At 34.4% G+C, this 24574-nt stretch overlaps 2 protein-coding genes across 5 annotated transcripts in view; one reads left to right on the top strand and one right to left on the bottom strand.

The window, feature by feature from the left end:
* LOC144443724 (small ribosomal subunit protein mS29-like) overlaps window positions 1–12486 on the bottom strand; it is a 39549-nt gene extending 27063 nt beyond the window's left edge. The window contains exons 1-3 of the mRNA XM_078133267.1: window positions 12457–12486; window positions 10218–10258; window positions 8359–8472 (exon numbers count right to left, since the gene is read on the bottom strand). Of these exons, the coding sequence (XP_077989393.1) occupies window positions 8359–8472; window positions 10218–10258; window positions 12457–12481 (180 nt within the window). The 5' untranslated portion in view covers window positions 12482–12486. The remainder of the gene's footprint in view (window positions 1–8358; window positions 8473–10217; window positions 10259–12456) is intronic.
* A 227-nt stretch (window positions 12487–12713) lies between these two features.
* LOC144443861 (uncharacterized) overlaps window positions 12714–24574 on the top strand; it is a 120893-nt gene continuing 109032 nt past the window's right edge. For 3 of the 4 annotated variants that reach the window (XM_078133441.1, XM_078133442.1, XM_078133440.1), the window contains exons 1-2: window positions 12714–12808; window positions 13295–13715. In XM_078133441.1, coding sequence (XP_077989567.1) covers window positions 13323–13715 — 393 coding nt within the window. In that variant the 5' untranslated portion in view covers window positions 12714–12808; window positions 13295–13322. Of the gene's footprint in view, window positions 12809–13294; window positions 13716–20819; window positions 20928–24574 lie in introns of those variants that run through there. The other variant, XM_078133443.1, reaches the window with a different exon arrangement.

Below are 24574 nucleotides of genomic sequence, written 5' to 3'. Positions count from 1 at the left end.
GAAGTTATGGTGTCTACCAAGAAATTGAATGTTTGTTATTTTTATGATGCATCTAGGCAGTAATATATTATTTCAGGTACTGAGAATAATACATTGACCAGTAAGAAATGATAATGTCATGTGTTAATGTAGTCTGTGCCTGGGATGTAAAAATTTTAAAACTTTTACTGTTTCTTTGTTCAGGAAAACTCCCACCCATTCTCAGTTAAAAGTCTTTGTACGACATACAGCCCCCTCAAATACTTTACTTCTATGTGACTGAATGGTTACATGATTTAGAAGAAACTAGTGGCAACAAATAAATACTAAAATTGTCTATTATATGCAGGAAATAGCTGGACTATGAATATCAAATTTCCATATGTTGCAAATCAGAGTGTCCCATATGATTTGTCACCTTTGTGCCAGGTTTATACGGAATTAGTTATTGCATGTCTGAGAAATGACGTACTAGTAATATTAGTATTATGGATGGACTGATGGACGGATGGACAAATGAACTTAAAAAAACATGAGTTACAATGCATATATGTAAAATAGAGGTCGAAATGATATCAAAATTACCAGAAACCCATTTTAGAATCCAATATGGCTGCCAATTACTGTGTTAACTCTCTGGGAAAATAAAAGATTGTCAATTTCCTTGAAACAAGATGATGAACCCCCAAATTTCTTTTAATGTTTCAAAAAGACCATGAAAAAGCTTTCATATGGCAAAGTTTGGAGAGATCGAATAACTTTGATTTTCATCAAATTTCATCCCGGAGGTGCATTCTACCTTAAAAGCAAAGTCATTAAGTTGTAAGTTTTGGCAATTTGTAACTATATCTGTGTTGTATCCAAAACGACTTCCTGTATAGCATTATTTAGGTATCTATAAAGTAAAATAAATCTGTATACAACTTCGACCTTTTTATTCTTGTTTATAAAATAAACAGTTTTCAGAAGTTAACTTCTGGAGTAGAAAATGAAACGGAAAGCACTGAATAAGGAAACTCTATAATTGGAGTATAGTGTAGACTTGTGAACTATGACCTCTGAACTTTGAACTCTGACTATCATTTACACTATTCAAAGTTTGGATTCACTGGGCATGTAATACACAGCAGCAGTAAATTAACCTTTGCAACCTTTATCACCACATCGAGGTGATCTTCACAGCAGTTTAAGGATGGAGGGTCAACACGAATTAATGAAGTCATTTTACTATAGATGCACATCTTCTGTATTTTTACGACGTCTCCCATTGGGACTAGGTCATAAAACACACACAGCCATTTACCTTGTTGTGATGTATAACGACGTCTGTCTCTCTCAAGTCAAATGTCTCCTCACTTCAGTTTCTTCAATCTTTATTGTCTAGATTTAATTATATGATGTCATACAACGTCCAGTCATAACCCCTTCAGTGGTAATGTTTTATCTATCTGTAGTAAGTATGCCGCAATATGCTCACTTCTCTTAATTCTTACACGAGGTACACAAAGTTGAACATGTCAAGGGTTTCCGTACCAATTCATCATTTTTTTCCTTACTCATCCGTGTATAGTAAATTTGTAAAGAGGCACAGAATAGGCCAGCATAATACTGACGCAATAAATCAGCTTTGTTTTCTACTATGAAAGTTTTATGCGTAGTGTCAATCTTGGAGTGATGTGAAGCACTTACAAAGTGCTCTCTGATTGGCTAACATCATATGTAAATCTCTGATTTGCTTTTCACTCGTGATAGCCTGACTGAGTGTTCAGGCCTAAAAAAAAATAATTGTGTGATTCTGATTAGACTCAATTTTAGAATAGAATAATGGGGCATTAATTAATTAATTTTTTTTCATACGTGTGTGTCTAGTTCAGTTAGTTATGTTTGCTATTATTTCCATATGGTCTCTGTGTTATTTATTTCTTCCTATCAGATGTACAGCCATTACAGATTGGAAGAACAATTTTATATTGTCTTTTTAAATTGATATCAGTTTCTGCATCCCCTATTTCTCGTAAGACTTAACAATTTTTAATTTTCTCAAATACGTAAAAAAAAAAAAAGATTAGGGTCGGCAGTGAAAAACTAGGCGAGGATAGGTAACTGGAACCAAACACCAAACAATTTATTTTATGCCTTATGAAACAGTTGGGTGAATGTGTAGAGCCAACTTTTCCATCCAGTAAGACATACGAGTACTAGTGACTGATACCAGTCCCTTGGGAGACTTCTAGTAACTGGGAAGAATGAAGTAAAAGTTGGACATTTTCGTGTATAAAACTAAAAATGAATAACAAACTTGAGTATGACACCAAAGGATTTGAGCCAGTCTAGTGAATCTGAGCATCTCATCCTCGACATATTTATCACTTATTTCAGAGAGAAAAAGTATATACAAGTAGTTGAACATTAATCTTTGATATTATATTTATACATTGTTCCCAAATATTTTGAATTGTTCAGTCGAGGAAAATATGAGTGACTTAAGGGGCCATGTCAATACGAGTTGAGGATGAGTACTGACAAACCTCATATCAGGAATATTTTCCAGTTGCATGAAGAAAAAATAGTGGTGAATATTATTATACACGTGAACACTAAATAAATAAATTTGAGAAAATGGAGAAGAACAATCACAATTTTCAATATTTTGAACTCTGTAGAATGGATGCCATATGTGTGTGTTGCCGTGATGTGGAACAGCCAAGATATAAATTCTATATTTTCTGTTTGAACGTGTTAAACTTTTATGTGATATGTACATTTGATGCAGTATACCAGACTACACATGCCAAATTTAGTCTCCGGGAAGTAGTTGCAGACAAAAAAATCACAGAAGCTTTCACACAATTCTCTGTCAATTAGTTTTAATCTGAAATACATGCAGTAGTTTGATTTTCTATGCACAGTACATGCAACATGCATTGAAGAAACATTCATTGTAAATATTTCAATATAAAAATCTTCACATTTTCTTTCATTATTTTGAGATATTTTAATCTTTTCATGCTTTTAAGTATTCAATACATAATACAATGAGACGTGATGAAAAAAACTAACATATATTTCTGAGAAAAACTAAAAATTTGACGAATTTGGAAGCACTGCTCTCAGAAAAGGTTAATGGTTTGCAGCTATCCATTTGTGCATTTTCCACTTTTTCTGAAATTAATAGTCGTTTCAGGTAACCGATTCCAATAACACTTCACCTTTTGTTGTTACAACTTTGCAATAAATTTGCAAAATAACTCTGTCTGACACTGACAGACACGATGAAATATGAGAATTTCAGTGAGTCATTTATTCTGTCTTATTTGCTCAGTTGTTACTAACATTACATTCCAGTCAATATTGTTTCATTTGTGCTTTGATATGTAATTTTAGAAACCTACTGAAAAATCATGTAATTTGGACGATTTGTGGAACGTTACGATGTCACTTAATGATAGCAACCAGGGAAAATAACACCAATGGCGTTGTAGCATAACTGTACAATTTTATGAGTTAATTTTTCAAAAGTGTTTTAGTCACATGTAAAGTCATCCAGACAGACAGACAGACAGACAGACAGACAGACAGAGACATACATACATACACACACAGACAGACATACATACAAGATACATACAGACAGACAGACATACACACACACACTCACACACACACACACACACACACACACACACACACATACACACATACATACAGACAGACAGACTGATATATACCATGCCTTTAACATGACTGAACCTTATAGTTCATTTGTGCTGAAAACTGTGTTACTAAGCAACCTCAATGATAGATTAATAATGGTTCCTCACACATCTAGGTGTAAATTACTCCATCAAAGTTACTAATGATTTCATTCCATCAATCAAACAATAACATTTTTTACTAGCCTGACAATGAAGGTAATTATTTACCAAAATTCACATTTTCTATTAAAAACCCAAATCACATACCGGTGGTTCGATCATTTTGATTTGAACAACTCCCAACTAAACAGCCAAAGCAACACCCTCACCATATAACACGACAATTTGTCGAGCAGTTTTTTGACGTTACATTTTTTACGCACGCACACATGCACAGACAGACAGACACTTTACAATGCCTATAGCATGACGGAATGCTATTGTTCAGTTGTGCTAAAAATCACTGAATCTACCTCATTCATGGTGTTTTTTACTTGATTTTAGAATTCTAAAATTCTTCAAGATAGACTCTTGTGCAAATAGGATTCGCTTTACAAAAAATTCTACTTGTGACATTACTTAATTTTGAAATTTTCTTGACAATAATTGTGATCTGGATTCTAGAATTTGTATCAATATTCAAAATTTCAAAAAGGTCTTTCATACGTCCTGTTTTCTACGCTTTTCGTACTACACTGAATATTATCCTTTTTCTAAAATTTTAGAGAAGCACATTTTATTTGGGACATTTATAAAAATATTCAATATTGTGTTGCTTTACTGAAAATCATTTAATCAAGCAATTTGTACCAACATCTAATACTTTGTTTAAAAATATTGGTAAAAAGTATATTATTCGGGTTACCTGTACAAAGATTCAATATCTTGCAAGTTATAGTGAAATTCCTTAATTCTGGGCTATTTTTACCAATATTTAATATTTTCTATTAGAAATTACTGAAAATCATTAAATCATACTATTTTTATCACGAATATCTAATGTTTCATTTCTAAATTTTTGTGAAGAGAACTAATATTGTATCATTTTCACTGCAAAATTTAACACAAATTGAGAGAAAATTGTGAAATTTAGTGAAAATTGTGTACTTATGTCGTTTGTACTGACATTACTTTGTTTTAGAAGGCAGACCACGTTTTATCAGGTCACATCATTGGAGGTGTAGTGGCAATAAATTTCCCCTGATTACTACAGTTGGAGTTTTTCTCTCATTACCGTTCTCTAATAAATTTGAGAATTGATTAATGGACACAACAAGGGGGAGAAAACATATACACTTAATTTATAACAGATACATGCCAAGTATACATAATTTTAGTTTGACAGAATAATGGACTGACAAACACTTGCAATTTTACTGTTCTGCACAATTTCACATTTGGGAAATTTAAATGTCATACAATTTGTAATTCAGCACCCATTTTCGGCTGCAGTCAATGTTCAAAATGCACTAACACGATATGTATCGAGACACATTTCACATTTGGAAATTTAAAAGTCATACACAGTTGGTAACTTGGGTCCCATTTTTGGCTATAGTCAATGAATAAAATGCACAAACATATAATATGTACTAAAATACACTGAGGTGCTTGAATATGTAGTTGTACAGTCCACATTTATAAATCAGGTCTCATTGTTAGCTTATTTTAATGTAAAAATGCACATACACTAACTAATAATGCACACTAAAGCATATTGAGAAGCAAATCAGCCTGATAGAGATGCTTGTGTATGCACACAGAGGCTTGTAACCGACACTGTCATTTTTCAAAATTTTTAGTAACCAAAAAATTACACCATAATTTCATTTTTATACCATATCTGAAAGCTCTACAAGTTGCTCGATGAGATTTAATATGTTTTAATATACGAAACAGCATCATTATGAATCAAAAGAAAACCCGAAAATCCATAATGTTACAGACTCTGTCCCTTTAACTGCATATTTTTGGTCTCATATTGTTGACTGTACACTCGCCTGAAGGTAATTCTCGGCACCTGCAATAGCATTTTACATCATTCTAGAGTGTCAAAATAGAACAAGAAGTTCGGGTCGGCTTATTCTCACGTGTGCCTATAGTGAATTAAAATGCATGTGAAGCATGTGGAATGGAAGTTTTGATATCAACCATGAAATTGAATGTTTGTTATTTTTATGATCTGCCCATAGGCAGTAGTATTCTATCTCAGTTTACCGAGAATTGGTAAGATACCTGGCTAGAGTGAGACTCAAGTTTATCATTAATTTACAAAAACAATACCATTTCTTGGGGTAAATTTTGGTAAAAATCTCTAGTGGAATTGTATTATTTGTATCACACCACATTAGAATGATAACAAATTGATCAAATAGTTCTACTTCCTTCATTTAGGTGTGACAGAAAAACTACAACCGTTACAATAGCTGTATAGATAAGTGTAATGCAGATGTAAAGAAAATACAGCACAAAGACAGTTTGAATCCTCAGTGAGCTTTTTCATGAAGTTTAATTTGATAAAAAAAAAATCTACCAAAAAGATCCTAAAGACCACAAATTGTACACATAAAACTACTGTTATTACTACAGAAAATAAGCTAAGTATCAGCAAAGTAAGATAGACACAAACTAAAAGTATCCTTTGATGTGGTAGATTACACAAGTGGGTGATAACCATACCTTTGTTATGTAGATATAATTACCCTGTAATCACAACAGTGTTAAAACACTGGAAGTCACATAAACCTAACCAGTTCTACTAAAAACTAGAAATGTGCCACCAGATGAGAAACCACCTCACTGTGAGTGTAACTGCATCAAGTTCCATTTCTAGCTTACATACAATAGGTTGCAATTGTAGTTCTAGTTTGTGTCTGTGTTTGCTTCCCAATAGTTTGACTTGCTACTGTTACATTGCTTCACCGAATAGATCAAATTAAATATCAATTAATTAAACTACAATTTCATCTTTGGTTCATTTCAAGACCAAATTCTAATGAGATAACAACAAAACACAGCTACACAAAACAGGACAAAGCAAGCAAACAAGCAATAGAATAGCCTGAAACACACCAAAACTAACAAAACAAGAAACACACAATCACCCTTTGGGGTGGTTCACCGCACAAAGTCTTTTGTTGTTCCTGGCTGTCTCATAACACAATATCTTGAATTAATAGGGTGGAATTTAATTATAACAAGTGCATTTTGTAGTTGATAATAATCCCCATGATACCATTAAAATGACAATTAACAACAGCTGGATGTTTGTGTCTCTAATTGGACTCATTAAATTGTATTCACATGGTGATAAACTACATGTTGATAACATGCATGTTATGACAAGTAGGTGGTGAAGTACCATAATGTGACAATCAATTCTGTTATTCTATGGACACTGATACCTGCATATAATCAAAGGAAGATCATCTTACAATTTACATGATTTGCTAGCTTCCCTTTTTGTCAACTGATTTTAATACTAGGTAAGTGAAAACTGGTAATGTGTTGTTGAAACAGAAATCATGTGTTTGCTAGGGGGTCTAAATTTATTCTTATCCTCAATATGATGTTAATCTAACTCCCTAGCTTTGCTAAAACACATCTTTCCCACCATTCACTTCTTACCAGACTCATTTTAGAGAGAACAATTTACTAATGTTATAATGGTTCAGCACTGCACATACAGCTAGGTTTCTGTACACTTTGCAAGCTCTGTAGTTGTAAAAGTCCTTGAGGGACGTTAATATGCAGGGGGTGTTATGTAAGTTGTTTTCTTTCAATAGATAACACTGATAGTAATCATGAATGCAGACTTTTCAAAAGACAAATGCAAGAGAGAAAAAATCCTTACAATCTGCCATGAAATATTCTATGAATTGATATTCTTTAAAACCTACTTTCCTTTTTTGCTGTCAATTGCCTCCTTTTTATGGTACTATTTTTTTTCTATTCCGAATTACACACAAATCAAATTCAAGAGCCAATAGTGCTTGTCAGTAGAGGGTTTTATAAATCAGTGTTTCAGAGTAAAAATACATGTTTCTACATTTTTCCATTATATACGTCTGATATCTATGAAGTGTATCAATTAATTTCTGCATAAAAAAAATTGATGTAGAACGCACTTCGGAAATAAATTCTTTAAACTTTTGCTATTACTTTGTTCAAGAACTCTCCAACCTATTTTCAGTTAAAACCAAGAAAACAGATCTTGGGTCACCAAACAAATTTTTGAAATAGAAGTCAAAATGACATCAAATCTTAGTCATTTTAAAATCCAATATGGCCGCCAACGAGAAAATAACAGGTAGATGATTTCCTTGAAAACAAAATGGTGAACCCCAAAATTTCTTTAATTATCTCAAAAGGACCTGGGACAAACTTTCATATAGCAAAGTTAGGAAAGAAATTAAGAACTTTGATTTTGAGGGATATTTGTTCCTGAGGTGAGTTCTACCTTTAATACAATCTTCAATATTATATATTAGTAGATATAAAAGTTAAATTGGTGTGTAGGAATGATCTTGTAGTGGAATACTTCTGTGTTTGTTTTGGGAATCATTGGGTAAACTTGATACTAAACAAACAAAGTATCTACTACATACATGTATACCTTGTAGCAGTATACATAATAGCCAATATTGAATTAAAATTGTTAAAACCAGAGAGATATCATACTTACTGGATTACTTTCACTTGTTCTAAATATAGCTCTTTGTTCATGTGTACTTGTAGCTGTGGCTTCCTGTACAGAGTAGCTGCTACTGGTGTGTACATTCATACAAAACATGCAACTCTGCAAAAATAATATTAACAAAACATACAACAAAATTGTGTATGATAATGATAAGCAAGTCTATTACAGAACCCCTTAACAAAATCTGAACCCAGGGTCTATGTGATGTGAAGCCTGGACCCAGGGTCTATGTGGTGTGAAGCCTGGACCCAGGGTCTATGTGGCATTAAGTCTGGCCCCAGTGTCTATGTGGAATGAAGTCTGGACTCAGGGTCATTGTGGCACTGAGTATGGTCCCAGGGTCTATGTGGCACTGAGTGGCACTGAGTCTTGACCTAGAGTCTATGTGGCATTAAGTCTGGCCCCAGGGTCTATGTGGCATGAAGTCTGGACTCAGGGTCTATGTGGTATGAAGTCTGAACTCAGGATCTATGTGAATTCTCAATGAGACATCCCTACTAAGCATATAGTGTACTCAAGATTATACTATACATTTTTTTTATTGAAAAATGGAACAGGACATATTTCATTCCACAGGCAGATGCTCCAAAAATCCTACTATGTTCATTGGGTCCATTGGGATCTGGTATTTTGGTCAATGCTGAACTAGTGGCTTTAATATATTCATTAGATATCTACAAAACATTGAGGCAACAATAATTACTATAGCCAGCATTGAACTAGGGTCTATAGACCGGAACATGTGTATTGTTTGTTTGAAAGAACACCCACAATTACAATATCCAATTTACCGGCTTGTAAAATACATAATTATGGTAATGAATGAGACCACTCCCAGAAGATTACTATATGTTATTAGTTTCAAAACAATTGTTTCCAGCAAACAGCATGCAAGTCGACCATCATCTGCAAAATAGATTGCACCATCCTTTTAAGGGGAAGGATAAATCTTAGATGTTTAAAAGGATAAGATGTGATGGTTTCATTCACTTTCACTTCATATCAGTATGGAGCTGGATCAGAACTTAGATGGAAGTGATGTAAAGGCCTTGGCAGTGTGCCCTCTCAGCTAATTTGACGTGCCACTGATGCACATGAATTTTTGGTGATTCACTTAAATTTGGTGTTCCCATATCCCTTACTATGCGGTAACTCACTAGTTTTTCTCATTTTGACTCACAACAACAATCTTTGGCTCTCATTAGAAGGCACACTGGGCCTTGGTATAGAGTTACCATTAAATGTAAAAGAGAAAAGAGAAATCCAATAAATTTGCATACACTTCCATGCGCTGTACTAAAATGTTGGTAGGTAACAGAGAAGGGAATAATCTCCTGAATTGTGCATAAACTCTTGTACTTTGTTACAATGTACCATAATTTTGGAGGGAAACCCTGGTAAAATGCTTTGGGAGCACTGGTTGGTTTGACCTATTCACCCCACCCGTTCAAAGCCATTGCAGTAGTTAATATAAAAGATGAAAACTGACATGACATTTCTATTTTTTCTATTTTTTAAATTCATAATTTGACTCTGTGAGTAAGAGTAGCACTGGTTTGACAAAGTAGAGCAGATGTCACTTGGTCACATTAATAAAGTCATTTATAATTCATCACAACTCAGGAAGCTTGCAGTTCCTGTTTCACTGCTTCTTGTACATGTATTGTAATCCACTTGTCAACTGTACTACTGTTGGCAATCTCCATGGAAACTACCACCTCACGAACTTCACTCTATCTCAAATGTACATCAAAACTGTATCAGTATTTATTTACAAACGGTGCCAGTGGTGTTGGAGCACAACTGAGTTGCTATTATTACTTCATTCTGGGTTGTTCACTCACCTGTTTCCATCTTTGTAGTTGTAATCTTGCATCAGTCAATCCTACAATGATAACAAAGATAAGTAGGTCATATATACTCTTCATTTATTTTGATACAAAGTCACAAACTCATCCAATAAGCTCTTTTTCGTCTCACAGCAGATCTCACAAGATCCCGCATGAGCCATTGAATCCTTAGCAACCACACATGAGGGTGGTCAAGCTGAAAGTGTCAAACACTTAGCAACAATATTATTCTCAACATCATCGCACATGGCCACGGCGAAAGCTTGACCATGATCACATGTTTGAAAACCGTTGTAGCTACGACCATTAGCATATCACATGTTATCTGCAACAAGACGTAAAATCCCTTTTATTCTGTCAAGGATTTTTTTTTCATAAGTAAGCTATAAAGTATAATATAGGCCAACTTGCACTTTTATGTCTCAATAAATACTTCCAAAAAACGTCCAGTATTGTCTTTCATGTTCATTTGTTCCTGAAATGATAATCAAAATCACTGCATACCATTGACAAGTTAATGTGCACTTTTCACTATGATTCTGATACCAATGATATAAAGTATGTTTTCAACTGATCATTTTATCACCCCATTGCAATGCTATACAATGCAAATGTGAATAATAGCCATGCCAGACAGACTAACAAGAAAACCTGGCTGGCTAATCGAGTAATTCACTGCAGCTCTAATAGCATAGTTATTAAAAAGAGGATACGTACAGATGAAAAGGATAAAATTGAATGATGAAAGGTTAACAAGTTAAAAATGCAAGTAAAATATATGGTTACCAAGATCCTATCAGCTAAATCTTAATGAGAGAATCTAAACTTGGTTGGATGTGCTGTTCACCTGCACTTTGATCTTTTTGGTTATTAGTGATGATTGTGTAAATTTTAGTTATCGGATTAACATAAGTGATTCTTGAGATGAAAAATTAGCGTCAAAGTGAAATGTGCCTCAGAAATAACCAGTTTAAATTTTTGCTGTTACTTCATTCAGGAAACAATTCTTAGTTAAAATCTAGAAAAAACATCAGGGGATCACCATACACATTTCTGAAATAGAGGTCAAAATTAATTCATTTTTAGAATCCAATATGGCTGTAGAATCCAATATGGCCGTAGAATCCAATATGGCCACTGAATCCAATATGGCCATAGACTCCAATATGGCCAGTGAATACTGTGTTAACTCTATGAGAAAATAAAAGACTGGTGATTTCCTTGAAAACAAGATGGTGAACTCCTAAATTTCTTTTATTATTTCAAAAGGACCAGGAACAAGCTATCATATGACAAAGTTTTGAGAGATTTTAAGAACTTTGGTTTTCAGTGAAATTCATCCCCAAGATGCATTCATAACAATTGCAACTAAAAAGGTAGCATTTGCCAGAACACTATATTTAACATATACATTCAAAGTTGATCATTTGCAAGTTTAGGTTGTTGTTTTACTTGATAGATAGTGTGTGTGTGTGTGTGTGTGTGACAATAGGTGTCTTTGTTTTGACTTTATTCTTTTTAATAGTAATTTGTTTCTTATAAATTCACTTTGGGCACATGTAGAAGAGTGGACTGACTGTGTTTGAGATTACCAATCTTTTGTTTATGTTTAGTAAGTCTAACACAATCCCAATGATCCCAGGTCAAATATATGTATTTCCAGTTATACATATAAAACAGTCCCTAACCTAACCCTGACCCCCTTCCTCGAATGTACAGTGTGTTCATTGTACAATTGGCCCAGTATTCTACACTGTTGCCAAAACTTCAAACACTGGCAGGGAACTGAGGAAAGAGACACTTGCCTAAGCATGTGAACCAAGTATTACTATTAATTCAATAATAAAATGTAATATATTACAGTCCATATATAGTTTTACAATGATCCATGACTCTGATATGCTACACCGTCTGTCTGTTTACTACACTTACAAAAGTGATTTATTTGTAAAGTTTAAGATGAATACAGTTGTAGATTTACTGTAACAATGTACTTTATTAAGTTTATAGCTAAAATTAAAGCCTAGCAATAACACCGATCACAACAGATCATGTACACCATGTGATATGTACCAAGTAAACAAATTTATCATTTCAGTTTACACCACACTTTGGGGAAGGCAGCCCACTAAAGTCCCATTTCTGGATCAACTATATTATGAATGTGCTAATCGCATGAACAATACGGTATAATGTAAACAACGATTCGTGAAAAACAACAAGTTTATCTCACCGTTACTTCCAATCACCCTCCACATGGGCGCTGCCATCTTGAATTTTCGCAATGTAGTATGGGAAATATTTAGCGAAAACATTCGGATTTTTCATTTAAACGTCGACTTCCTGGGCAATTCTTGTACTGCCCATGGAAATTTTAACATTTGTCGACCTATTCTTAGCCCTAACTCATTCGAAATCTACTTTACTATTATCAAGTTTATATGCAAATTAGTTGTACCTCTTGAGGTCGCCATTTTTGTTCTACGATGATGGCGTATTCGCATTCAATGGTACCCTCCTTTTTGTGCGATTTTCCCGCCTTCGGTGAGCTAGCTAAAGATACCTAAATCAGCTCAAACGATAAGGTAAATATGACAGATTTTCAAACCGTTGTTGATCTAGCAATATGTTACCCGGCTTGGGACCATTTTAGTGATCACTGTGCCACGAGTATCAAACATTTTCCCGTTGGTGAGTTGCCCACTAGTGTAGAATGCGTGTGACTAGCCGTCAAAATATTAGCGCTAGACTTGTACAACATACGTGTGCTTTTTGACAACTCATGTCCAGTTTTCCAGCATTGATGATAATATTCAGACAACCATGTTTGTTAAATGAATTGTATGCACAACAGGAGCACCTGATAGTTTACGTGGAAAAAATATATACGACAGTTATATTGAACGATAACATGTATTATGAATTGTATATTTTGATTGTGGTGATAGCCCACTGTCGTTTGGTGTGTGATATGACAGACCGGTGTCTAAGCACACAGGAGCGGTCTCATTTTTGATGTATCGCGAGGCTCAGGTCAAAAGTAATATTTCCAAATATTGTGTTATTGGCAGGAGAAAGTCAAGTGTTTTGGTGAGAGGTATGGAACAAAGAGAAGCTTTGTTTAATGGGCCTCAGAGTGTGGGGGGCACAATGGAGAACAAAAATAACAGCTCACAAGGAACGTGTCCCCAACAAGATGCCCAAGTAGACAGAGACAATTTTTCAGAGAAGAGTATTTTCACTGAAGAGGATATTGATACTGATGCCCAGATGCCTGAATTTAGCATCCAGGAGACAAATTTTGAGGAGGGCCAAGTCAAATTGAGATTGAAGACTACAAGGCCATCTAAAAAATCGTCCAAATGTAGCACGGCATCAAGTACTGATAGCCGTCCAGCTATAAAAATCACGATAAAACAACCCCCAAATTCAAAAACGGCAGATGGTACGAGCACAGAAACTCACAGCAGTAAGTCAACAACACACAAAAAGGTAGGTTCTCATCCGTTATGCTTTTATATTGTCGAGTTATAAAAGATATTTGCCAGCTGACCTCTCATGCATGCATGCAAACTCAGTGGCGTGTATCTGGATGTTAGTGGTTACATAGGAATGGGACTTCCATACAATATGGTATGCGAGTCCTTGGAACATGCAGTCAGCTATCCTTAGAGCTAGGTCATCACTGCTCAAACAGCCTATCAGATAAACAAGGTTAAAAATTATGGCGGCAGTTGGATCAGTGGCTTAAAATAAATGTACTGAGAGAAACTACTACTGTTCAGGAAGTGTGTCGTATGCTGAAAGGTTACGCATCATGATAAGTAGTATTGTGTAGACAAATGTAATCTGTACTACCACTGGGTAGTACAAACCAGTAGGGGCTCAAATGGGAGATTGTCGTGTTGTTTAATTCGACAGTCATATCTGACATATTACACACATGCACACGCGCCACATGTTGTATTTTTGATAACTTGCCCTAACTTGTAGCTAGGTTAGAGTGTTCCTTTGTCAGTATGTATTGATGATGTCTGCCATTTGGAAAATGTTTGTGTTAATTGTATCCTAGTGGCATACAATTTCTTGAATAAGTGGTTGCATAATGTGGTATTCATTTACATGGTTGTCTTTTGTGCACCTATTGTGTTTGTGAAAGTGTTTGTGACACCTGCCCTTGTAAAAATGAATGGTTTGTCAATGTATTCTTTTACTTCCACAGACCATGCTTCTGAAAATATTTACAGTTAGGTTGCTTTTCCCCACACTATGTCAATAATCTTGTCTGGCTGGCTGACTCCTAATTATGACGTCTGAATGGATTTACACATCCAAGTGTTCCTCAGGCATGTCTTAACTTTATTATCCTAATGATAGAATTCTGAAACTGAGAAAGAGAACATGAACATGGCTGTTGTGTGGTAATGCTTGGATTACCACTGACAATGTGAAGTCCAGCCCATCATTAGTGGTACAAATAGAGATGAGTTTATGGACAGCTTTTGAACAGGAGCTTCCAAATTTAACAAATTGCCGTCAATGAAGGTGGTATTAAGTGTGGCAGGTGGCCTCTTAGTAGACTTTACAATTGTATATGCAATGGTGGCAATATCTAGTAGTAATTTACCAAGTAGTTGATGGGATGTATAAGTAAGATTTGTGTTTCCATACTTTTCTCACCCCTTATAAATATATTATAAGCGTGATATTTCACTCAAATATGTTGATTTTTATGTGCACATATAAGTGTATCAAATGCTGGTAGCTTTATTATGTCCTTTGCCTGAATTACAGAAATACTAAGTCTCTGGTCTAGGTGAGATTAAAATATTATGTCCTTATTTGATAGTTTGGTTTCTCGTGAGAAGATTTAGCCGCAAATCTGGAATAGAACTACTGTAGACTGAACTGGTGTAAAAGTGAGAATTCTAACTGAAAATTATAGAAATAAGGAAAATAGATTGAAAAAAAAATTGCATTTGAGGATAAAAGAGTACTGCTGATACTAAATGGAATGTAATATTAAAACCCAGCATGCTGCAAAAAAGATGGAAGTGTGAATGCCTGTGAACATGATCTGGTTAGAAGGGAGAATGCATGATGTGTAAAACATATAGACCAAATAAGTGAAAATTTGAACCAAATTTTTACGACAGAAAGGGTCCTGAAAATATAAAAAGAGAAGTCAGCAAGGTAAGGATAAATTGTAAGAAAAAATAGATGCAGGGATTTCAAAATATCTAATTTTTGCAATATTTGAAAGCCCTATCAACAACCTAGTACACAGTTTATTATGAATGGTGGTAGAGATTCGTGAAGTCTGGTAATTTCTACTTTTTACAGTATAAAACCACTCCTGTCAAACAGAAGGACAAAATGTGTCAATAGTACCTACCAGTACAGTTGGAGAATATGTTTTCTAAAATGTATGCAGATTTGAAATTTCGAAATGTGGTTAATTTTACTTTTCAAAAAAAAAAAGCTGGAAATGAAATATGGTAAAATAAGAGTTCATGGAACTCATTTAGTCAATCCTAATCTGCAAGTAGGAGATTTACAAAGTGCTCTCATAGTTGTTGAGTGCAGCTTAGTTGATTTATTTATCACACTTTACTACCAAGATACATGTTATGTAGTACCATTCAAGTGGTATTCCTTGTACTTTACTATAGGCTGCCTGAATTATATTTATTTTGGAGTGTGGTAAACACTATTTAATTACCAAACCGGTGCTATAATTGGCCATACCCTCATGTAGAGGCAAAGAGAAAGACGTACCACAATTATGATTTGATTGCCATACTTACTCTCCATGTATTTCTGTATGAATATCAAAATTCATAAGTTATATTTATTTGGAGTGCAGCAAACTAGATTTGATTACCAGACCTGTGATGTCACAGAGTTGGCATGTCCTGCTGCACCCTCATGTAGAGGTACATATAGGAAAGACGTACCATGAATATGTGAATAATTTTGACTCAGACAGACAGTATTTCTATATCAACATTGGATTTCATACACACTTCATATATAAGGTATTTATTTGGAGAGCAACAAAATAGATTTGAAATTTTGATTACCAGTCCTGTGATATCATATTGTAGTCATGTCCTGCTGCACCCCCTCATATAGAGGCAAAGAGAAAGACATATGAGAACATATTATATAAACATAATAATAATAATAATAATAATAAACATGATAATATTTCATAAATATATAAGGTGTGCAGCAAACTAAATTTTTGATTACCAAATGTGTCATATGGTCTTCCTTCGCCTGTTTCACCGTCATGTAGAACTAGAGGGAAAGACATCATTTTTAGTAATATAATAATAATGTTGATTGTTATACACATTTCTATGTCAATATTACAATTCATACACAGTGTAAGGTAACTGTGTACAAAGTGATGTGTATGTGTCATAAATATATTGAATTAAATAAAATAAATAAATGTATCCTTTTATGTTGTACAATGTAGATACTGTTTGAAATAGTAAACTGGGGATTTAACTATCTGTTTAAACAAATGTATTGATGAGCCAATTAATTAATGTGTTTTGTGTGCTGTGTTTATAGCAAAATGGCTAGCCTGATTGTGGCAAAGGGAAAGATTGCAATGTAGGCCTCTTTATTGAATAAGCTTTGTGTTTGGAATGTTGGATCCTCTGAAGCATTGGCACAGATCAATGAAATCAATAATACAGTGTTTTACTCTACTAGAAATGCCTTGTTTGCTTTGAAAGCAGTGATATCTGAGGTGTTAGTCTCACAGATTTTATCAGTATTTGTTTTATGCAGGAGGAGCAGCTGATATGCAGTTTAGTGAAGGTAGATTTCCATGCATTATCCGGTGCTGCGTTGCCAATATAGCTTACACGTGTAGCCCAGTATCTGCAAGTTTTGTTGGTGTAAAATATAATTTTTTTGTCTGATTTGTGTTTCTGGAAATATTTCTTTGTAAAATCTGGATGTTATGAAAAGTCTTCCTTCATTTCTAAAGTTTCAAATCTGTGGGAAAAAATCTGAAAAGAGAAAATTAGAATTATCAAACCAGCATCAGAATCTGAGAATATTATGTATAGATATATTTAAAAGTTGGTTTTATGTCACTGGGGTATTCCCCTGAATTAAATATAACACACGTTTCGGAAACAGTTCAATTTATGGAGAATTGCAGGTTTTAATTTTGCTAATTTACAAATGTTGAAAAAAAAAGTCACAATAGAAGTTTGTCAATTATTGATGATCACACGGTAACATTATCTCCTACAATACCTGCCCCAAATTTTCAATCCATCCTTTCATGGTAAAATTAGAATTGATAAAACTTTATTTTGTATTTACACCAGTTCTGTGATAGGAAGTAGTCAATGAAACATTATTTTGTATTTTTTACCACACACAAAAAAAAAAAGAGATTTAAAAAAAACAAAAATTTAAAAAAGTTCTCTTGTGTTTGATTTTATATTGTGGGTCAAATTGAAACTGATTACTTCACAACAGAACCATTGAAATGTCAAATTGGTATACTGTAAGATATTGAAGACAACACTTCTAAATGAAAGCCAAAAACTAAGTTTTCTTGTGAGTCACCATTCACATGCACAGTAAGAGATATGGGAACACCAGAATTTGGTTGGTTATAAGTTACTACAGTGCTTAGAGGCTTGGCTTCTAGGGCACAGTAGTCATCACATGACCATAATCAGAGTTTTTGTTAAGGGCAGTAAGCAGGTAAAATCTAGCCGAGCTCCCTGTCATTGTACCGGGGTCTCCTAACAGTGTTTTTTGTTAAATGGGGTAAGCAGGTAAAGTCTACCTGAGTTCCCCTGTCATTTTACTGTGTAACTGGTTCCCCATCAAATTATGGTATGATGTATTGGAAGCTATCTCAGTTTTACAATATTCACCCTTTCTGTTACTAAGGTTCCCAACCATAGCAAAAACACTGATAATAGAAGTTTACACAAATTATGTATCTCTGGCTTGCTTGAAAAATCAGCCTGCTATCATTGTGTATTGCATCATTATCAGGATAAAAATGGGGATGGAGTGTGTGGGATGGCTGGGGGGTGAATTGATTCATCACTTTCCCCTTTCTGTTACTGGGGTTCCCCAACCGTGGCAAAAACATTGATAATAAAAGTTTAAACAAACTATATATCTCTGTCTTGCATAAAAAAATCATTATCAGGATAATAATGATGGTGGAGTGTGTGGGTGCATGGAGTCTATGTGTGCATTGAGTGGAGATGGGGGTGGGGTGAATTGATTGAGTTTATATACGGGTAATATTATTACAAAGGCGTAGGAGTTTACCAGAGACATTAGAAATACTGATATTATACCGAAATTCAAAACGACGACATCCATTTTGTACAATCAAAGTTAAACATTCAATTTATGTCTCTACATGAAAACATTGCAAGGGTAGCAATTTTTTTGCAAAGTTTTATTCATATTATGAGACCCTCAAAATTATATTGTTGGTTGAGATTGGTTAGGGTTGGGACAAGTTTTTGTTATGGGTTGAGTTGGGTTTGATTAGATTAGAAACCACCTCCGCTCCCCTTCCTAATCAACTCCACTTGTGTAAATTCAGTCGTGATAAACATGTCAGAGGTCAACATTGTACACCAATTTTCTAGTATAACAGAAAATATTTTACATGTATGTAAGTGTGTAAAAAGCCAGAGTTTGTTTGGACTTCAAATTATCAAAACTAATTCTTGGTTTGGCCCCAGCGTTTTATTTTTCGTCATGTTATCTGATTATATTATACACACATACACACAGACAAGTTCACCTGTTTGAAATTTAGTATACATCACAGATGTAAAAAAAAAAGAAAAAAGTAAGATTCATACATTTGGGGTATTTGCAAGAAAAAACACCCCAAAAACAACCCCAAACCAGTCATGGCTATATCAGCATTGAGAAGAAAAAACAATTCTTGATAAAATCACTAGTATTTTTTGTATATCAGCCATGTTACTGTTTGTGTTCTTCGTGAAAGTCGGATGAAATTTATTTAAAAATGTACATATTCTTTCAAAGTTATGAATTATTGCAATGTAACAGATGACAAAGGATATATGTGAGCTATACAGGAAACTGAAAATATCGGTTTCTAAGTACTGAGATGGAATGCTAGGTTTATTATGTATGATTGAGTGATTCCATTCAGCTCGTGATTTATTTACAAAAGTGTAATATTGGCTACTTACTGCATAGAAAAGCTGTCATTGTCTGATAATTTCAACATGTATTGTTGTGATTGTGTTCACCTCTGGATGAATATATATCACTAGACCAACTTTGGAAGTCAACTGACATTGTCAATTCAAATGATAAGGTTTTGTTGACATTGAAAGAAGGTAATTATGCACTATTAATAGGTGCTAGATAGGGGAAATCTTTGTGTGAGATTTCAAGGGCTATGAATTATACATTAGTCATAATTAATTGGAGTTGTACGATGCCTTGACCCAAAACAAGCCGTGCACTTTGAAATCCGCTTTTAGACAAGAAATCCGTACAGATTCGTCTTCCTGTGAGTCACGTGTGAAGTAACATGCAACATAACTTTATCACAAGTAGTCCTGTTGCAGTGTTACTACGATTCTGACATGGTGTTCCCAAGTGATATTTTTTAAGTGGGAGTAGTAATTTTATCATTTTCCATATAATTGCTTTTGTTATTCAATGTAAACTTACTAGACTGCCCCAGGTCATGCAATTACTCATTTGTTATTCATCTTTGACATTTAAGAGGCCATGCCTACCCTTATTGTGTAATGATCATAAGTGCTATCATTTTAAATACTTGATTGTCCCTTTTATTTAAAACAGTACAATGCGGAGTTTTGACCATTTTTTGACCAACACTTCCGAAAAGACATTGACCCAACTATAATAGTGTGTTGTTCTAAGCTGATGAACCTACTAATCATATTAAATTGCGGATTATAAATTAATTAATTTTAGTGTGAATCATGTTAAGAATATTTAATTAACTTTTTAATTAGATGTTATTGCAGTTGACTGTGGATAATCTTATTTTCAGTAACATACTAAACTTGCCCATCTGGGAAATATACCAGAATGCTAATTTACTAATGAAAGTTTGTCAAATATTGATGTTGTCAGTGTTTATACACAGCATGTGCCGCTAGTATACCTGCATATTCTGTATGCTAGCAAGCGGTGTCACACCTTTTTCTAAATGGTTTAGTAAACACCACATTCTCAATAGTGTCAATGTTTTGGGGTGACCTTACAACTTGATATATTTCATAGAATGTAGGTCACTGTGGAAGAAATAAACCCCTCAGGAGAGGCCATAGTAGTCCTGTCATTTGAATTCAAACCACATTTATCACTGTAGCTTTGCGTCATCAGCTTATGGTGGCTGCTTGAAATATTTTGTAAGCCTTTGACTTCCTTATTTTACAATGTATACCTTTGTCAATACAGCCTGAGTGCTAATAGGCAGCTTTTGGTTTAAGGTGACATAGGGTCACCGAGGTGATTGGCTATAGTTACCCGCCAAGAGATCGGTTCACATGACCTCAGCTTTCCAAGCTAGTGTAATCTACATGCCATATGTAGATGACATGTCCAGCGTATTTCCTGCAGACTCTGAACAATTCCACTGATATCTACACCCACCGCGTGTCTCTCTGCCTATTCAAAGTAAGTCTTCTCACTTTGGGGTTTCTTCACAGCTTTTTCATCAGTTTTATGTTTTCGGAATGAGATTGTCTGGCGACATATTTTCTCATATTAGCTCTGACGGAGGCATTATGCATGACGCAGCCATATTTCACTGAGATGTGAGCATAGAGTAGTCGAGTCACATGGTGCTGGCAGTCTGGCTATACAGTGTGTGCGAGGTGTGATAACACATGCGATTTCTTTCTTTCCCTAGCATTGATGAGGCAAATCACCTTATTGTTGATAAATATGTCATCTCGTTTTAATTTTGATGTATGTAAATGTTGACCCGCATTGGCAAGACAGCATGGTTTAGGAGCATGATAGTGCAATGGGACACGTAGCTACATGCAGCTTGTATAGTGAATGTACTGTACATGTACGTGTGTATTCAGTCATTAGCTGTTACCTATGCCAATCAAGTCATCAACATATAGTGTATATCTAGGAATTCTAACATAAATTCAAACCTTTTCAGACACTTAGATACTATTTTTTTTCTGTCATAGTGAATATTCGTCGCATTTATGTGCACATATTCTTTAGTTTGTATATTTGATAGTGTGTGCTTCATGTAAGGAAGCTACTAAAACTGTGTTCAACTCAAAGTGAAACTACTTTTATTCAAAAACAGTTACAGTAGCTAGCTTGTGTGATTCTACTATCTCTATTTTAAAAAAACACCAGAAAATTATAAATGTATGATTCTATGTAACCGGGTTACGTTACCATGGTAACTGGAGGCGTTTTTACTATATAAGGACTGCAGTTTGTCTTTTCTACCGAAATAATTAGTGCTGATTTCATGTGGGGATTTTTTCTGTTTTATAATCTGTGTTTCTCATCAGTTGTAAAATGACACGAACGTCAAATTTACATGCAACATCACAATTACTGTTATCAATTTTCAATAAAATACCACATGTAGTAATGCCTGTAGGCTGTCAGCTACTCATGCAAGTCAGACACCATTCTGTTTGGTACAATAGTATACTTCATATATAAGAGATAGAACCCCCCCCCCCCCCCCCCCCCCCCTGAAAAAAGTGTTGCTGGTCATATTTTCACTGCTGTGTAATTGGACTTAGAATTCATTCACTATATTTTCATGTTTGTATATATTTTTGTTTTTAATCACATCAACATTTATTTATGTGTTATGGTGCTAAATTATTTAACAAACAGTGGAATTGACATTAATTCCTTTTAAAATTTAAAAAAAAGGTCAATATTTGCAGTCATTAAGATTATTTGAAGTACGCCAATGAAAACAACAGAAATGTCAGTAGTATTGTACTGGAAATGGGGACATGATAATAATAAACAGAAAAAAAATGAACAGTTAAACAGCGTCAGTAATTCTGCTTTCAGTTGCTTGAACAAAATGAAAGCAGTCGCAAACACATTTTAATCTGTTATTTACATAATAAAATAACATACTGCTAGAATTAAAGGGTATTACCTGCATGATGTGTCATCATTTTGTGTATAAAGTCTAGCAACAGATCATAATACTTTACTATTATTATTAGTTGTAGTAGTGGAAACTTTGTTATTTATTTAGAAGCAGACAGGGCTGGCAAAGTGATTAGAACAAACATGGTTATTGTAATAACAGGTCCACTGATATAATCATAAAAATGTAATGACATCTCCAATGACGTTCCAACCCTCATAAAAAAAATATTGAAATGATGGCCCAACCATGGTGCTAGCTGTTCCATGTGATTAGGTAAGTGGTGACAGAAAACGGATCAATGTGTCGTGTGTTGCCACTATTTTAATCAAAAAATTCAGCTAATAAAACTAGAGGTCCTGGTTGGGTCAGATGTATTGTGTTTGCTGTACAGAGTGACCCTGTATGTGTGTTGATATGATAGACAGATACAGAATAGCAGGCCAACAATATAAATATCTTTCTACTGGTACAGTGGTTGGGAGAGAAAGGAGGCGTATTTTTTGATGAGGTAAATGAGTAGACTATTACTGTAAGACAGTTATGGAATGCTCTAGGGCCCATCAATTATAACAGTTTTAGTTAGCTGAAAAATACAGGTAGACTTGATACTGTTACTTTGACCTTGACCTAAAAATTCCACCTCACCACAACTTGAGTTTACCAGTAAACATACAAGTAGACAAGTACTTCTCTGCTCATTTATCACAGGAGTGTGAAGGAAAGATGATCTGAAGGGCTTTATTTTACATCAGGTTGGTGATTATGTTTTGAACACTACTCGATAATGACGTGTGATGTTCGTGTTATATATAATTAGTGACAATCATTTGGATATTATGCTGAGACCCAGGATCATAATGATATTTATAATCATAATATGTGTTATTTTGGATAATACAAATCAAAAGTGATATCATATTCTAAAATAATGTTTGAAATAGTCTGTCAAAATGTTTAAAAGTGTACATTATATATACTTGTAAGAATTCAAATAATTATCATATTCCATATGGTGCATGAGTAGTAGAAATTATTTTCAACTGTTATTTTAAATTGAAATGTTATATATGTGCAATAATTCATATTTCTGTCATAATAAGAGGTCTCCAGTGTTGAGGTGTCATTTGTATATTGTGACGTCATGGAAAGTAGCGTATTATCTCGGCAGCTTGAAAGATGTTGTAATATCACGTTCTGTAGGGGGCCCATAGCACAAATGTTGTCTGTTGTTGTGCTAAGGAGAGTTCTGTGGTTGGGAAAGAAAGACTGTCTACAGTGTAAACCGATTCCATTCCCCACTTCAAAGCCTTGATGGATTACAATGTATTAGTCGCATCAGGCAGACATGTTGATCACTGGCCTTCTCATCAAATATTCATGTGTACAATCACTGTACACTGTGGGGTGCATATGCCGTGATGGGGGCTGTTGGGCTCTTTATTTATGGATGAAATACATGAAAAACCATACTGCTGGCAGATGGCATAATTTGTACTTCATATCCATTAATACATTACAACATGCTCACAATAGTGGAGTCAGTCACCGAAATAATGATGGGTCTGCTACTCACCAATCCCAAATGAAGTCTCCTACACAATATTGTGTGCTTTGCAATTTACTATTAATACTAGTATTGTAAATGGGCATGCTGCCAGTACAAAAAAAAAAAAGAGTAATATTTATTGAGCACATGCAAGAGGTGGACCACTTATATAATATGTACAATTATCTAAATAATAACAAATCAATCATTAATGTTATATACGCATAGATGATGATTTCGTGAAAGTTTCATATAATTTTTAAAAGGGCAATACACTGTTTTGTTTTCGCAGTGCTATAACTGGTGGAGACGACATAATGCAAAGATACATAAGGACATTTTAGGTTAGGTTTTAAGTCCATGTATGGGATAAAGGTAAACCTTTAATATGCATTAAAATTTAACCAATGATAAATATACAACACTAGTCTGTACAGCTCAACAGCACATTTTCTACAAATATGTAATCGTAGAGGAATATGAATATGAAGTGAATAGAAATCTAAAAATGGTTGAATGTCGTAAATTTCTGTCAAATGTCGCTCGTATATGATGGTATTTATAGAAATGATATTTAAAAAATTTGTGGTCTGTTAAGGCTGTTTATATCATGTGTGGCAA

Source organism: Glandiceps talaboti, chromosome 12, assembly GCF_964340395.1.
Source record: "Glandiceps talaboti chromosome 12, keGlaTala1.1, whole genome shotgun sequence".
Taxonomy (NCBI): Eukaryota; Metazoa; Hemichordata; class Enteropneusta; family Spengelidae; genus Glandiceps; species Glandiceps talaboti.
Note: the sequence above shows the minus strand (reverse complement) of the source record. Positions and strands in the feature narration are given on the sequence as shown.